At 41.0% G+C, this 17,920-nt stretch overlaps 2 protein-coding genes across 2 annotated transcripts in view; one reads left to right on the forward strand and one right to left on the reverse strand.

Moving 5' to 3' along the window:
- Window positions 1-17,920, reverse strand: part of ATP6V1C2 (ATPase H+ transporting V1 subunit C2) — a 450,645-nt gene that overhangs the window by 359,179 nt on the left and 73,546 nt on the right. The window lies entirely within an intron of this gene.
- NOL10 (nucleolar protein 10) overlaps window positions 1-17,920 on the forward strand; it is a 282,225-nt gene that overhangs the window by 244,742 nt on the left and 19,563 nt on the right. Inside the window, exon 20 of the mRNA XM_053709682.1 lies at window positions 8,513-8,615. Within this exon, the coding sequence (XP_053565657.1) occupies window positions 8,513-8,615 (103 nt within the window). The remainder of the gene's footprint in view (window positions 1-8,512; window positions 8,616-17,920) is intronic.

A 17,920-nucleotide genomic window follows, 5' to 3' on the forward strand; every position in this document is an offset into this window, starting at 1 on the left:
TCTTTTAATTTAGCATAATCTCACACAAAACAACTGTTGTCGTTACTCCTAAAGACATGGTTGGAGGATCTGACAAAGGTCACCTTTTTAGGGTTCCAGATAGATTCAGTGTCCATGACTCTATCCCTGACAGAAAGGAGACAAATGGAATTGGTTTTATCTTGTTTAAACCTTCCGTCTTTATCATTCCCTTCAGTGGCTATGTGTATGGATATTCTATGCCTTATGATTGCAGCATTGGACACAATCCCCTTTGCTGATTTTCATATGAGACCTATCCAGCTTTGCATGTTGTGCCAGTGGTGCAAGGATTACCCTCCGATATCACAACTGAATAGATATCACAACAACGCTAGAATGATTACTGCATCCTCAGAGTTCTGATTAACTGTTTTGCAAAAAATGAAAGTGTAACAAAACACATAGACACTATGGTCGTAGTTAATCCGAAGAAATCCAGTAAGCTAAACAAATATTTTGAGGTACCTTCCTCGATAGAGGTTTTTCCTGTACCAGATCGAGCTTCTGAGATCATTGCTAAGGAGTGGGAGAGACCGGGTATCCCTTTTTCTCCATCTCCTCCTATATTTAAAAAGATGTTTCCCATAGGTGACTCTGTCAGGGAGGCTTGGCAAACAGTCCCCAAGATGGAAGGAGCTGTTTCCACCCTGGCCAAGAGAACTACTATCCCCATAGAGGATAGTTGTGCCTTTAAAGATCCTATGGCCAAAAAATTAGAGGGGTTACTCAAAAAGATGTATGTACACCAAGGTTTACAATGGCAACCAGCTGTGTGCTAGTGCGGCGGCATACTGTGCGGCGGCATACTGGTTTGACGCGTTTGATGCTATTAGGACAGACACTCCTCTGGATGAGGTCCAGGATAGGATAAAAGCTCTTAAGTTTGCTAATTCCTTTATTACTGATGCTTCCCAACAGGTTAATAAACTGGGAGCAAAGATTTCAGGGTTTTCTGTTCTAGCACGCAGAGCCTTATGGTTAAAGCCTTGGTCTGCGGATCTATCAGCTAAGTCTAAACTTTGAGCGATTTCTTACAAAGGGAAGACTTTGTTTGGACCGGGCTTGATGGAAATCATCTCTGATATTACGGGAGGTAAGGGTTATCTTCTCCCTCAGGATAAGAGAAATAAGCAGAAGGGACGTCAGAGTAATTTTCGTTCCAGTCTAAACCTTCCTGGTCTTGGAACAAGGGAAAACAGTCCAAGAAGCCTGCTGTTGAATCAAAGACAGCATGAAGGGCATGCCCCCGATCCGGGACCGGATCTTGTAGGGGGCAGGCTTTCCTTCTTCGCTCAGGCTTGGGTTCGAGATGTTCAGGATCCCTGGGCAGTGAACATAGTGTCCCAGGGATACAAACTAGAATTCAAAGGTTTTCCTCCCAGAGGCAGGTTTCTGCTTTCAAGATTATCTGTAGACCAGACAAAAAATAAATTACAAAGTACAGTTACAAAAATTCTTGAAAAAAAATATTGCACAAAAAAGTTAGAAGGGCTCAAAGATATGAGGTCTCAGGTGTTAGAAAAAAAAAAGGCTGGCAAAGGGCTTTCCCTCCTTAGTGACAAGACCATTTTTCAATTTTCTTACCGTTAAGGACCAGGGCTGTTTTTATATTTCTGCGGTGTTTGTGTTTAGCTGTAATTTTCTTCTTACTCATTTACTGTACCCACACATATTATATACCGTTTTCTCGCCATTAAATGGAATTTCTAAAGATACCATTTGCTATCACTCCATTTAAACAGAAATTTTGGTATATTGCATGCCACCCTTTCACCGCCAAATGCAATCAAATAGTAAAAAAAAATCACAAACTTTTTCACAAACTTTAGGTTTCTCACTGAAATTATTTACAAACAGCTTGTGCAATCATGGCACAAAAGGTTGTAAATGCTTCTCATAGATCCCCTTTGTTCAGAAATAGCAGACATATATGGCTTTGGCATTGATTTTTGGTAACTAGAAGGCTGCTAATTGCAGCTGCACACAACACTTTTATTATTCCCAGCAGTGAAGGGGTTAATCATCTGACACTTCCCACCCTCTGATCCCTCTCAAACAGCTCTCTTCCCTCCCCCACCCCCCTAATGGTCACCCCATCTGTGTGTGTGTGTATGTATGTATGTATATGTGTGTGTATGTATATATATATATATATATATATATATATATATATATATATATATATATATATATATATACAGTATCCCACAAAAGTGAGTACACCCCTCACATTTTTGTAAATATTTTATTATATCTTTTCATGTGACAACACTGAAGAAATTACACTTTGCTACAATGTGAAGTAGTGAGCGTACAGCCTGTATAACAGTGTAAATTTGCTGTGCCCTCAAAATAACTCAACACACAGCCATTAATGTCTAAAAGGTTGGCAACAAAAGTGAGTACACCCCCTAAGTGGAAATGTCCAAATTGGGCCCAATTAGCCATTTTCCCTCCCCGGTGTCATGTGACTCGTTAGTGTTACAAGGTCTCAGGTGTGAATGGGGAGCAGGTGTGTTAAATTTGGTGTTATTGCTCTCACACTCTCATACTGGTCACTGGAAGTTCAACATGGCACCTCATGGCAAAGAACTCTCTGAGGATCTGAAAAAAAGAATACAGTGGGACCTCGGTTTACGAAATTAATCCGTTCTCCGGGACGTTTCGTATTTCGAAAAATTCGTAAACCGAAACACGGTTTCCCATAGGAATGCATTGAAAACCAATTAATGCGTTCCGGAGGTGAGAAAAAAAAGTCAAACACAGTATTTTATCTGTTTAAAACTCTTTATAAAGTGCACTTTAAAGGCATAAATACTGTACCTAATATTTCAAACATCCAACTTTATGTTTTAAAACATCACACATCAACTTTTAAAACATGGCAGACTGTTGGTAACATGGTACAGTACACTTTAACTGTACTGTACATAAATAACACGTCAACAGGGAAAACATGGAAAATAGCAAAACAATTTCAACACTGTTTGGAAGATGAGGAGGACGAGGGCAATTGGGCAGCACTAACACAAGCAGGTTCTTCTTCATGTCTAGGCTGTTTTTGTAGGAACCTTTCCATTGTCTGCTGCCTCTGGCGCCTTTTAAGCATCCCTCGGAAAGGGGACATGATGTCTGTGTCAAAACTGCTCACAAGTCTGTGGGCTAGAGCCTTATCAGGGTGGTGCTGCTGTACAAAAGTCTGTAGGTTTACCCACATTTGGCATGCCTCCTTGAGTTCCGTGGAAGAGAGCTGTTCCTCACTCATTTCCTCCTCCTCCTCAAATGCGATCTGCTCCTCCATCGACTCCTTCTGCAATTCCACCAGCTCCTCGGTGGTTAGGTCACGGTTGTGTTCCTCCACCAGCTCGTAGACATCCTCCTCAGTCACCTCCAGGCCCATGGTCCTCCCCAAGGAAACTATTTCCTCCAACACTGTTGACTCTGGTGCAGGTGCAGAAGCACTGGAGGCAGGTTTTACAACACAGTCTGGCCAAAGGTTGCGCCAAGCAGAATTTAGGTTTGTCTGGCTGACCCCGGCCCAGGCAATGGTGATAATCTGCAGACAGCTCACAATGTCAAAATGCTCTCTCCAAAATTCATGGAGGGTGAGGCTTGAGCGATCTGTCATCTCAAAGCATCGCTGGAAAAGCTCCCTTGTGTAGATTTTTTTAAAATTGGAGATGACCTGCTGGTCCATTGGCTGGAGTAGTGGGGTGGTGTTAGGTGGAAGGAACATGACCTTGATGAAATTAAAGTCCTCCAGCAAGTCTTCCTCGAGGCCTGGAGGATGGGCAGGAGCATTGTCCATGAGCAGCATGGCCTTGAGTGGCAGGTTATTATCCACAAGGTACTTCTTCACAGCAGGACCAAAAACCGCATTGACCCACTTCACAAACAAGAGGCGTGTGACCCAAGCCTTTGGGTTAGACTGCCACAAAACGCTCAACTGCTCCTTGTTCACCTTGTGTTTCTTGAAGGCCCGTGGGGTCTCTGAATGGTAGACAAGCAGGGGCTTGATCTTAAGGTCCCCACTGGCATTGGCGCAGAACAGGAGGGTAAGACGGTCCTTCATCGGCTTGTGGCCAGGCAATGAGGTCTCCTGTTCTGTGATGAAGGTACGCTTTGGCATCCTCTTCCAGAAGAGTCCAGTCTCGTCGCAGTTGAAGACCTGCTGAGGAAGGTAGCCCTCTGAAACTATGACTTCCAGGAACTCCGTAGCAAAATCTTCAGCTGCAGCAACATCGGAACTTGCAGCCTCTCCATGCCTGACCACACTGTGGATGCCAGATCTGTTCTTGAACCTTTCGAACCACCCCCTGCTGGCCTTGAAGCCTTCTGCATCTGCTGACGTTCCTGGCTGTTGTTTGAGGAGGTCAGCATGCAAGGCCTTGGCTTTTTCGCAGATGATCGCCTTGGTCACTGAGTCCCCTGCACGCTGCTTCTGTTCAATCCAGAGCAGGAGCAACTTCTCAACCTCCTCCAGAACAGGTGGCCGTTGCTTGGAGACCCGGGTGACTCCCTTGGCTGCATCTCTCCCAGTAATCTTCTCTTTCATTTTTAGGATTGTACCGATTGTGGATGCACTCCTTCCATACTCTTTGGCAAGGTCAGTCAATCGCATTCCTCCTTCATGCTTCCTGATGATTTCCTTCTTGTCCTCAAGCAGAATCATCTCCTTCTTCCTCTTCCCAGCTTCCGCTGCTTTCTTGGGTGCCATGACACCACCGTCCCTAAGTATGCAAAAAAAATTAAAAATGCTTTACACCCCCATGAGCTGGCATGGAAAAACAACCCCACAATGCAAAAAAGGCATGCACAGCACATGAGCTGGCATGGAAACCACACTAAAAGGCATGCACAGCAGATGAGCTGTAACAGGCATGCACAGCAGATGAGCTGTAACAGGCATGCACAGCAGATGAGCTGTAACAGGCATGCACAGCAGATGAGCTGTAACAGGCATGCACAGCAGATGAGCTGTAACAGGCATGCACAGCAGATGAGCTGTAACAGGCATGCACAGCAGATGAGCTGTAACAGGCATGCACAGCAGATGAGCTGTAACAGGCATGCACAGCAGATGAGCTGTAACAGGCATGCACAGCAGATGAGCTGTAACAGGCATGCACAGCAGATGAGCTGTAACAGGCATGCACAGCAGATGAGCTGTAACAGGCATGCACAGCAGATGAGCTGTAACAGGCATGCACAGCAGATGAGCTGTAACAGCCATGCACAGCAGATGAGCTGTAACAGGCATGCACAGCAGATGAGCTGTAACAGGCATGCACAGCACATGAGCTGGCATGGAAATCGCCCCCAGAATGCAGAACACACAGTAAAAGGCATGCAAACAACCAAGCTCAGCTCCCTACCTTTCCACTTCTTGAGATGCACCAAAAAGGCTCCAAAAACTGCTCCAAAAGGCTCCAAAATCTTCTGCCAATGGCTCCAAATCACGCATGGGGCAGGGGGGCGGATCTATAAACCAGGACACTTTTTTTCGTATTGCGGGAAAAATTCGTAAACCGAGGCATTTTTTCTCCGAAATTTTAATTCGTAAACCGATTTTTCGTTTACCGAGGCGCGCGTTAACCGAGGTCCCACTGTAGTTGCTCTACATAAAAATGGCCTAGGCTATAAGAAGATTGCTAAGACCCTTAAACTGAGCTGCAGCACATTGGGCAAGACCATACAGCGGTTTCACAGGACAGGTCGCCATGGTCGACCAAAGAAGTTGAGTGCACATGCTCAGCGTCATATCCAGAGGTTGTCTTTGGGAAATAGACTTATGAGTGCTGCCAGCATTGCTTCAGAGGTTGAAGGGGTGGGGGTCAGCCTGTCAGTGCTCAGACCATATGCCGCACACTGCATCAAATTGGTCTGCATGACTGTCTCAGAAGGAATGATGCACAAGAAAGCCCGCAAACAGTTTGCTGAAGACAAGCAGGCTAAGATCATGGATTACTGGAACCATATCCTGTGGTCCGATGAGACCAAGATAAACTTATTTGGTTCAGATGGTTTCAAGCGTGTGTGGCGGCAACCAGGTGAGGAGTACAAAGACACGGTGTTCCTTGCCTACAGTCAAGCATGGTGGTGGGAGTGTCGTGGTCTGGGCCTGCATGAGTGCTGCCGGGAATGGGGAGCTACAGTTCATTGAGGGAACTATGAATGCCAACATGTACTGTTACATACTGAAGCAGAGCATAATCCCCTCCCTTCAGAGACTGGGCCGCAGGGCAGTATTCCAACATAACGACCCCAAACACACCTCCAAGATGACCACTGCCTTGCTAAAGAAGCTGAGGGTAAAGGTGATTACTGGCCAAGCATGTCTCCAGACCTAAACCCTATTGAGCATCTGTGGGGCATCCTCAAACAGAAGGTGGGGGAGCGCAAGGTCTCTTAACATCCACCAGCTCCGTGATGTCATGGAGGAGTGGAAGAGGACTCCAGTGGCAATCTGAAGCTCTGGTGAACTCCATGCCCAAAAGGATTAAGGCAGTGCTGGAAAATAATGGTGGCCACACAAAATATTGACACTTTGGGCCCAATTTGGACATTTCCACTTAGGGGTGTACTCACTTTTGTGGCCAGCGGCTTAGACTTTAACGGCTGTGTTGATTTATTTTGAGGGGACAGCAAATTTACACTGTTATACAGGCTGTACAATCACTACTTTACATTGTAGCAAAGTGTCATTTCTTCAGTGTTGTCACATGAAAATATATAATAAAATATTAACAAAAATGTGAGAGGTGTACTCACTTTTGTTGGATACTGTATGTATGTGTGTGTATATATGTGTGTATAATAATATATATATATATATATATATATATATATATATATATATATATATATATATACAAATCTAAATTTAAAGTATTTATTGTCTGATCTCTTGGCTTCCTGAGACAGTGCTGACAGACTAGTTTTCTTCTATTTGTTGCTTACTCCACAATTTATTTTCTTCACTCTTAACCAAATCGGAGTCACTAGTAGTGAGATTGAAGAAAAAAATGTCTGCAGACACATTCTCACCATCCTTTTCTCAGAAGTGGAACTCCAGTCTGAGGCAGAGATCCATGAACACTGTCTCTGCAAGCGACTGATCTGATGCCATGGCTAGTTTTGAGGCTTAGCAAACTACACACATAGAAGAAGTTTGTTTAAGGAATTTGGAGGAAAATCAAAACTCAGGGCACAATGACAATGAAATCAAGTCATTTACACTAGACAACTGAAAAGGATGCAAAATATGTTAGTAGTTTCTGTAGTAAAGTTTTGAAAGAAATAGTAAAGATAACAAAAGACAGTTTTAGATCATTTATGCCCCTCTTCTATTGTAAATCCCTTTTTCCTATGGCTTAGGATACTCCAGGGCTTGTGCTTGCTATAGTTTTGCCTCAATGTATCTAAGGTAAAGAGTAGATTGCAGAAAGCATTGTTTGCCAAGTCCAGTATAAAGAAATCCTAACCGGGCAGAGGTTGAGGATTTCCTTGTCTGTGTCTGGGATAGTCAGCTGCTCACCTAGGGAAACTTTAGATTCGATCCCATTAGGGACATTAGATGATTAGAATTGAAAAACTCCAATATGAAGTGGGACATGGAGAAAGTGCCAGAAAAGGTTCTACAGTTCCAGGTAAATTGTATCAATGGGAAAAAGTGTTAGAGGTGCCTGATACAGTGCTACAGTGAACTGCCACAAGCAAAATGTACTAGGTAAAGCGTACTATACCCAGGTGTGCCATAGTGAAATGAGACAGATTAACTGAGTATCAGAGTTAGATGCAGGAATATCACGTCCCTCATCAAATGCATCATGTGCTGAAATGTAAGTTGTTTGGTTAAAAAAACAAAACATACATTTAAAACTTTCATTTTGGAATAAAAATATGCAGGGCTGTGTTGTTTACATAGTGCTCAATGTATACACCCATAGAATCTTGCATATATTTTATCTCCTCTGCTTTGGTCACTTAGAACCACATACAAATGAGCTGTTGCAATGACCTAAGCATTCACTGTATAGTGTGTTTCGAATTGTCAAGAGTAAGTTACACGTGCAATATACTATTTTGAGTTGTCCCTTTAATTTGTTATTTGGATATATAGCCTTTTGCCGGTAGTGTTCTTTGTGCATAAAAACATAATGAAACAGATTTTTTTTGTGTGTGTAAACAAACAGAACATAACGGACATTAACATCCATAAGCACTGATAATGCACACAAAAAAAGATTTTAATATGTAACTATTTTCCTTTGCTTAACTAAACATGCTTTTTTATTTTTAATTATGAAGTGTTGTTAAAAGTGAGCTTAATCAGTTTAAAGAACATTGTAGTGAATTTACTGTTCTGACTGAAAATTGATACTGTACCATTAAATTAATTGGATAATAAGTTTTTGTATAACTTTGTGAAAACAAAAGGTATACATATTATCATAAATGCACTAACAATTACTTTTGTTCTTTCTTGCAGAAAAACTCTGGAAGACCGGCTTAAGGTAGAAGAAAAACTTGGGGCATTAAATGTTTCTGACACTGCTGTGGGCAGCAAACAGTTAACTTTCAAACTAAAAAAGGTAAGACAGAGACAAAATGTAAAAGTTTAATGCAGTATGTTTTATTTCAGCTGGTATAGAGCTTTACAGGAAGAACAAGGAACATGTGTAATACATTATATCTTGGCCCTTCCTGATAATACCAGTGAGAACTGCTCACTCCTCTGGTTACCTGTATATTGCTAACCCCTCAGGTACCACCCCCTCCTCCTAGTTCTGTCTAGCAACCAGGAGGATAGGACGAGGAGACCCACTCAAGGGTATTCGTTTTCCTGGCTTCCCTTGGCAGATTTAAATTGGCGTTAACCCTCTGTTCCACTTAACTTGTTGCCACTGTATCTTTGTCCTAGGGCACTGGTGTGGTGTTCCGACAGCAGGTTCTCGTTCCGTTAGTTCTCGGTAGGGGCTGCCATCTTACCGTGATGTCATCCGGGTGCAACAGTGAGGGCTTTCATCGCCATGCTTGCTGAATTTTTCAATATACAAAATAGGACCTAAGCCGATTCACATCTCTAGCCATGGAGCCCACTGGGGGAGCTAAGTAGTTCCAGTAGCAGAAGATAATATAATATACCAATATTCAAGCCAACAAATGGCTACATATATCTTCAAGTAATTGCCCATAGCTCAGGTAATCTATGCGTTTCAGCTGAACAGCCTTTGTCAAGATACACAAGCCATCCAATTTTCAGTTTTCATATGTCTCTCCTTAGTGAAGTTTTAACTACTTGTGTTCCACTACTGAACTTTTGTCCATTCAAATAAAGTCTTAAAGGGACATGAAGCCCAATTTTTTGCCTTTATTGTTTCAAACGTGGGGATACAGGTAACATCACATGATTAAGGGACACACCCCAGAAACATTGTGATGTTAACTGAATTCCCCAGGTTTGAAACAATAAAGGGATTTTTACATTTTGGGAATCACCCTTTTCTTGTCTGTTTTACACACTGGATTGGAGCTTGGCAGTTGCTCTGGGTGATTCCCTGCATGCAGGTTTAGGTACTGACTTTTTGTTGAAGACAACAGCTGGACAGAAAAAGGAAGTTGTTGAACTGAGAGAAAGCAGAGCGTGTTGACATTAATGTGAGGTCATAGCAGACCTGGAAAAATTGTTTTATAAATATCATCTCTCATCTATCTTTCTCCACTGCCTCCTCTCTTCAATCTCTCTTTTTACCTCCTCCCTTCTCTCTCAGGCCATATCTTCTCTTTACAATGTGTCTCTCTTCTCTCTCAAATCCCTTCCCTCATATTTTTTTTCTCCACTCTTTCTTAACACTATCTTAACACTATCTTTTCTTTCATGTAATTGGCAAGAGTCCATGAGCTAGTGACGTATGGGATATACAATCCTACCAGGAGGGGAAAAGTTTCCCAAACCTCAAAATGCCTATAAATACACCCCTCACTACACCCACAATTCAGTTTTTTTTTTTCAAGGGGCTTCTTATGTTTGTCCAACCTGGACTTTGATCAAAACAGATGCAAGTCTTTCAGGTTGGGGAGCTGTCTGGGAATCTCTCTGAAGGGAGAACCGTTCATTTGTTTTCAGACAGACAATATCACAACTGTCGCATATGTCAATCATCAGGGTGGGGTTCGCAGTCCCCTAGCTATGAAAGAAGTATCTTGGATACTTTCTTGGGCGGAGTCCAACTCCTGTCTAATTTCTGCGGTACATATCCCAAGTATAGACAATTGGGAAGCGAATTATCTCAGCCGTCAGACTTTACCTCCGGGGGAGTGGTCGCTCCATCCAGATGTGTTTTCTCAGATTGTTCAGATGTGGGGTCTTCCAGAAATAGATCTGATGGCTCCCCATCTAAACAAGAAACTTCCCAGGTACCTGTCCAGGTCCAGGAATCCTCAGGCGGAGGCGGTGGATGCATTAGCAGTTCCTTGGTGTTACCTACCTGCTTATATCTTCTTCTAGTTCTTCTTCCAAGAGTGATCTCCAAGATCATCATAGAACAATCGTTTGTGTTTCTGGTAGCTCCAGCATGGCCTCACAGGTTTTGGTATGCGGATCTTGTCCGGATGTCCAGTTGCCAACCATGGCCACTTCCTTTAAGACCAGACCTTCTGTCTCAAGGTCCGTTTTTTCCATCAGGATCTCAAATCATTAAATTTGAAGGTATGGAAATTGAACGCCTAGTGCTTAGTCGTAGAGGTTTCTCTGAGTCAGTGATTAATACTATGTTACAGGCTCATAAATCTGTTTCTAGGAAGATTTATTATCGAGTTTGGAAGACTTATATTTCATGGTGTTCTCATAAATTCTCCTGACATTCTTTTAGAATTCCTAGAATTTTACAGTTTCTTCAGGATGGTTTGGATAAAGGTTTGTCTGCAAGTTCCTTAAAGTGACAAATCTCTGCTCTTTCTGTTTTATTTCACAGAAAGATTGCTAAGCTTCCTGATATTCACTGTTTTATACAGGCTTTGGTCCATATCAAGCCTGTCATTAAATCAATCTCTCCTCCTTGGAGTCTTAATTTGGTTTTGAAGGCCTTACAGGCTCCTCCTTTTGAGCCTATGCATTCTTTGGACATTAAACTACTTTCTTGTAAAGTGTTGTTCCTTTTGGCCATCTCTTCTGCTAGAAGAGTTTCTGAATTATCTGCTCTTTCTTGTAAATCTCCTTTTCTGATTTTCCATCAGGATAAGGCAGTTTTGCGGACTTCATTTAAATTCTTACCTAAGGTTGTGAATTCTAACAACATTAATAGAGAAATTGTTGTCCCTTCTTTGTGTCCTAATCCTAAGAATTCTTTGGAGAAATCCTTGCATTCTTTGGATGTGGTAAGAGCTTTGAAATATTATGTTGAAGCTACTAAAGATTTCAGGAAGACTTCTAGTCTATTTGTTATATTTTCTGGTTCTAGGAAAGGTCAGAAGGCTTCTGCCATTTCCTTGGCATCTTGGTTAAAGCTTTTGATTCATCAGGCTTATTTGGAGTCGGGTCAGGCCCCGCCTCAGAGAATTACAGCTCATTCTACTAGGTCAGTCCCCGCATCGTGGGCTTTTAAGAATGAAGCTTCAGTTGATCAGATTTTCAAAGCAGCAACTTGATCTTCTTTGCATACATTTACTAAATTCTACCGTTTTGATGTATTTTCTTCTTCGGAAGCAGTTTTTGGTAGAAAAGTTCTTCAGGCAGCTGTTTCAGTTTGATTCCTCTGCTTATGTTTTAAGTTTTTTCTTTAATTTATGAAAAAACTTATTTTCTTTCATGTAATTAGCAAGAGTCCATGAGCTAGTGACTTATGGGATATACATTCCTACCAGGAGGGGCAAAGTTTCCCAAACCTCAAAATGCCTATAAATACACCCCTCACCACACCCACAATTCAGTTTTACAAACTTTGCCTCCGATGGAGGTGGTGAAGTAAGTTTGTGCTAGATTCTACGTTGATATGCGCTCCGCAGCAAGTTGGAGCCCGGTTTTCCTCTCAGCGTGCAGTGAATGTCAGAGGGATGTGAGGAGAGTATTGCCTATTTGAATGCAGTGATCTCCTTCTACGGGGTCTATTTCATAGGTTCTCTGTTATCGGTCGTAGAGATTCATCTCTTACCTCCCTTTTCTTTTTTTTTTTTTTTTTTTTTTTTTTCCATTATAATAAAACTTTTTTTATTTAAATAATATTTTTATTGAGGAAGAAGAAAATGAAAGCACTACAATGTTGCTGCTTAAACAGCCAATATAAAACAAATAATAAAAATACAAATGGTCATTAGGATTGTAGCATTGTAAGATGTTCAAATTATAGTAGTGCACATATAACAAAATATTGCTAAACAGCCTCAATTTTTCTTAATTATAACAAATAAATTTAACCATCCATAAAGCTAAGGAAATAAGAATACCAGATATAATATGCAGTGTAGGATGTAATGAATTCTGTGTAATATAGTAGGATAAGATATGAACTCCCCTAGTGAAAGGTGGGATCCATAGTATAGCCTTCAAACTAACAAATAGAGGCACATACAGGCTTTGCTCTCTTCTCTGTGATCTTAAAGGAGGCCCCTGAAAAATGATTTAGTAATGGGAGCTTAGATGGTAAGTACTGTTGATCAGACCAGCTAATCCGAGTAAGAAGGATGGATCCCAGACTGTGGCGTTATGTAAAAAAGATTAAGTACTAAGGGAGTAGTGAAAGTTGCGGTATGGGCAAGAGAAACCGCATATTTAGTTCTCCTATTGCTAGGGGACTCATTACTTTGGGGGGAGGAGGGGCTTTATATTAGTTGTGGTAATTTGTAGGGATAAAAGGAAGCATGGGCTAATTTTGCAGCTAGGATAGGGTAAGACTTACTTGAGATTGAACTTATCAATGTACTGGTGGATTTGTTGTATTATATCTGAATACAGATTAATAAGATCATAATATGTATAATATCAGGAATTAATATAGGGCTAGAGTTTCCTTAGAACAAGGTTGTGTTGCCTCAATATGAAAAAACTTTGGTAGTCATCCCTACGACAGCCAATTTTTATTTTCTATTTTAAAATAAGAGGGTGGGTTTGTTGTGCCATATCTGCGTGCAGATTAATAAAATCAAAGTATGTGTAATTTCGAGATGTAATATAGGACTAAAGCTCCTTCAAAACAGGGTAGTATTGTCTCATTATGAATTTGTTGGACCTGCTGTCAGGGTACGGGCCCTATACCCCACAACAGGTGCCTGTTCTAAACAGTGAGGGAGTGTTATTATGAGGGGCAACACTTAGAACACTTAGCCGAATAGCAATCCTCTAATTAAACCATAACTCCTATAGTTGTGTTTATAACGTTAGGTAAATAGTTAAGAGTCCTAGGTATGCATAAGTAAATAAAATATAGGAGAACATAATATAGATCTATATTCTCTGTAATATAGCTAACTTAATATCCAAGGCAAGAAATGCTGCATGCAATTAGCACTCCAAAGCTCTCACATAAAACCTTAATAATGCATTAGGCAAAAGGTAGCATTAATATAGTAAAGCTGTGTATAGCTTGGTCTAGTTAAAACTAACAATATAGGTGGTATAAAAGGATGTTCAGCAAACATTCAATAGTGAGAGCCTAGGTATAATGTAACGATAACCTAGTTCACTAACAGATAAGACAGTGTAATATTCACATAAACAACAAAAAAAATCCTGTACTGGCAATGCAAGAATAATTAAACATTCCCTTCCACACAGAAAAAAAACTACAAAAACTTTTCAAACAAGTGGTAACTATGGGACTCAATAATAGTTAGAGTATGGCATGGACAAGATAAGCCATATAGATAGCCCCCCAACATTGGGAGGTATATTATAAGGAGAGTGGAGTGGAGCGGAGTGGGGGGGGAGGTGGTAGGTTAGCTAAGAGAAACCACTTTTATGATTGTTCTGAAGCTAGGAGACAAGATAAATACTATGGGTAGCGTATATGCCAAATATGGAGGTACATTATAATATAGTGGTGGAGGAGGTGGTTATTGAAGCTCAGTAGATAGCTTATAGGCTAATTATATATTGAGTAGATACGATGTTTGATGCGTGTATAACTAGAACTAAATATAAGGATGATAAATTGCACAGTTTAATGTTATTGCAGGTCCAGCCTGCGATGGAAAACAGGGCAACCTGGGATAGTGGAAATTCGCCTATGTGGTAGACTTTAGGAAGCCATGTAATTGCAGTACTCCCATATACATCCGCAAATAAAGTTAATATTGAAATCTCAAACATCTGTCCACTTTATGCACCAGTTGTAGATAGAATACCGAAAACAAGTGCACAGTTTTAGTATAAGGTAGAGGATAAAAACAGAGCTTATGTGCAACAATTTACATTATGGTGCAACACTATGCTATGAAGCTATATTTTTGTAACAAGTAGGTGTTGCGCTGCCCCGGCCGCTGGCAGCAAGTTGCGAAGTAGGCAAGTTCGCTTAAAACTTCATGTATGTACTTAAAGTATGAGAATGTTGAGATTCTAATTACCAAAGTAGGTGATAATCTAGTCTTATAAAGAAAATGAACACAGGAGTGAATAGGGATGATCTTACATTAATTGCTAACAATATCCTCAAGAGCTTAAAGAAGCTGTGAACATCTTGGTCATAAGGCTGAACTATGCAGGAGAAGTATTGGGCCCTGAGGTAGGAAAATCTTCTCATCCTTATCTGTCACCAATGTTTATAAAAATTATTTGCATCCCCTAAGAGGACTTAGCAGATAGATATTGTATTGCATAAGATAGCCATACACTGCAGCAGTGACTCATACATATACACAAACTGTGAAGTAGTACATTTATGCCTGGATATGCTAACTACAAAACTCTAACCATGCGGGAATTCTGGGTTCATAACATTGCTTGAGGTAAATAAATACTGTGTGTGTGCCACAAGATAACTTAGCTGATAGATTCTGGGTTCACAACATTGCTTTGGGTAAATAAATACTGTTTGTGTGCCACAAGATAATTTAGCTGATAGATATTATAACAAGTTATAGCAAAACAGTAAAATGCAGTAGTAAAAAGGAAGAGATTGTATCTGTATCAGGGTTAAACTCCCCAATGTTCACTAAATTACATATCTAACAGCTACGTGAGTTTTATGTAGGTTACTACAATAATACCAAGTGACTTAGATACAGAAATAAGGTGATATATGGTTAGGAGAGTACATCGATTATATGGGTAACTAACCATTATTAAATATGGAGGAGATGGTATAAACAATAAACAATAGAACAAAGTAATTTAGTAAAGAGTGTTGGACACATTAAACACCACGTTGTTAGTGAGTTTCAGAGATTTCTAATTACGTTCATGAATATAATCACTAGGCTAAGTGTAAGAACCCAGTGTCTGCTGTGTCCACAGAAAGCATGGTGGGCTCAATAATTGTCAGGACAGTTCAGATAACGGTGCTTGCTGATTCAGTCAGAAGAGTGACAAATAACGTGCAGAACATGCAACCTCAAGAAGTAGTAATATAACATTATGTGAACAACCGGGACATGTAAAACTGTGCAACAGGAGGCTATAGGTTTGCCACTAAACTAGGAGCGTGTAAACATAGGCAGTTCTATAATTGTTAAAACAGGCGTTCTGCTCAATAAATGATTAAAAGTGTGTAGATCCGCGGTAGCTTGATGGCTGTTCACCCTCATAGTTGTATTCACTAGTCAGGCGAGCCTCCAGCAACCTCACATCTCAGTGTCTCTATCCCACACCGGATGACCAGAATAGGGAAAGTCTATCGCGCAGTTCATGGGCTATTTCCAAGGTGCTTTTCAAATACAGTCTACTCACGCTGGTAAGGGGAGACATGCTCATCGCTTTATGGTGTGCAGGACTGTCAGCCAGCTCTTCTGCTGGAAGCGTAGCATACAGCGCCAATCTCTGAGTCGGAAACCACATGGCCGTCTGTACGGTTTGGGGTAAAGCTGCTACTGCTACTTGGTGGAAATTAGTAGTGGCGGGCAGATAGTTTTCCGCTGTTATAGGAGTATCTGTTTCTCGAGTTGTCTGGGCTGCAGGTATGAAACCAGGACTAGGCTCAGCAGACCATAACCCCCAAGCACCTCCACCAACACATTCTGCAGGGGAAGCCGTAGTAAAGGTTGTCTGTGTGGCAGCTAGCGTAACAGTAGAACTAAACGCTGCGTGCAGCTCATCTTCTATAGCGCCATGATGATCCTGAAGTAGCCTCCGAAGCTCATTAAAGAAATCAATAGTCCCTTCCATGTTAGCGCCACTCAGTGTAGATGTCACCTAGCTAGAGAGGATCCCCAGTCCAACAGGTGCACCTCAGATAGATTAGGTTATTAAGCTGCTGCAAGAGGATTGTGGTGTCTTTTTAGCCCTGTACAGCAATAAAGAGTTTAAAGTTGTTTTAACTGCGTCAAATGAGCAAGATGGCCACCGGCACTTCTCTTACGCTGCTCCGTCTCTTCATGTCTCAAACTCCTGAAAGGCTTGTAGCATCTCCCTGTCTTGAGAGCTAAATGCACAGGGCAAGATCAACAGGTAGATTCAGGAGTTACAAGCTGTCTTTTATGGGAGGTGAGCAGTATTAAATGAAAATTTGGTCGGAGCTCCCAAGATGTGCGACCGCTCACCTACCCAGCTGGCTCCGCCCCCCTCTTACCTCCCTTTTCAGATCGACGATATACTCTTATATATACCATTACCTCTGCTGATTCTCGTTTCAGTACTGGTTTGGCTTTCTACAAACATGTAGATGAGTGTCCTGGGGTAAGTAAATCTTATTTTCTGTGACACTCTAAGCTATGGTTGGGCACTTTGTTTATAAAGTTCTAAATATATGTATTCAAACATTTATTTGCCTTGACTCTGAATGTTCAACTTTCCTTATTTTTCAGACAGTCAGTTTCATATTTGGGATTATGCATTTCAATTATTCATTTTTTCTTACCTTCAAAAATTTGACTCTTTTTTCCCTGTGGGCTGTTAGGCTCGCGGGGGCTGAAAATGCTTCATTTTATTGCGTCATTCTTGGCGCAAAAATTATTTTCCGTTTCCGGCGTCATACGTTTGACGTTATTTTGCGCCAAAAATGTCGGCGTTCCGGATGTGGCGTCATTTTTGGCGCCAAAAGCATTTAGGCGCCAAATAATGTGGGCGTCTTATTTGGCGCTAAAAAATATGGGCGTCGCTTTTGTCTCCACATTATTTAAGTCTCATTTTTTATTGCTTCTGGTTGCTAGAAGCTTGTTCTTTGGCATTTTTTCCCATTTCTGAAACTGTCATTTAAGGAATTTGATCAATTTTGCTTTATATGTTGTTTTTTCTCTTACATATTGCAAGATGTCTCACGTTGCATCTGAGTCAGAAGATACTACAGGAAAATCGCTGTCTAGTGCTGGATCTACCAAAGCTAAGTGTATCTGCTGTAAACTTTTGGTAGCTATTCCTCCGGCTGTTGTTTGTATTAATTGTCATGACAAACTTGTTAATGCAGATAATATTTCCTTTAGTAAAGTACCATTGTCTGTTGCAGTTCCTTCAACATCTAAGGTGCAGAATGTTCCTGATAACATAAGAGATTTTGTTTCTGAATCCATCAAGAAGGCTATGTCTGTTATTTCTCCTTCTAGTAAATGTAAAAAATCTTTTAAAACTTCTCTCCCTACAGATGAATTTTTAAATGAACATCATCATTCTGATTCTGATGACTCTTCTGGTTCAGAGGATTCTGTTTCAGAGATTGATGCTGATAAATCTTCATATTTATTTAAAATAGAATTTATTCATCTTTACTTAAAGAAGTATTAATTGCTTTAGAAATAGAGGATTCTGGTCCTCTTG

This window comes from Bombina bombina, chromosome 4 (genome assembly GCF_027579735.1).
Source record: "Bombina bombina isolate aBomBom1 chromosome 4, aBomBom1.pri, whole genome shotgun sequence".
In the NCBI taxonomy this organism is placed as follows: Eukaryota; Metazoa; Chordata; class Amphibia; order Anura; family Bombinatoridae; genus Bombina; species Bombina bombina.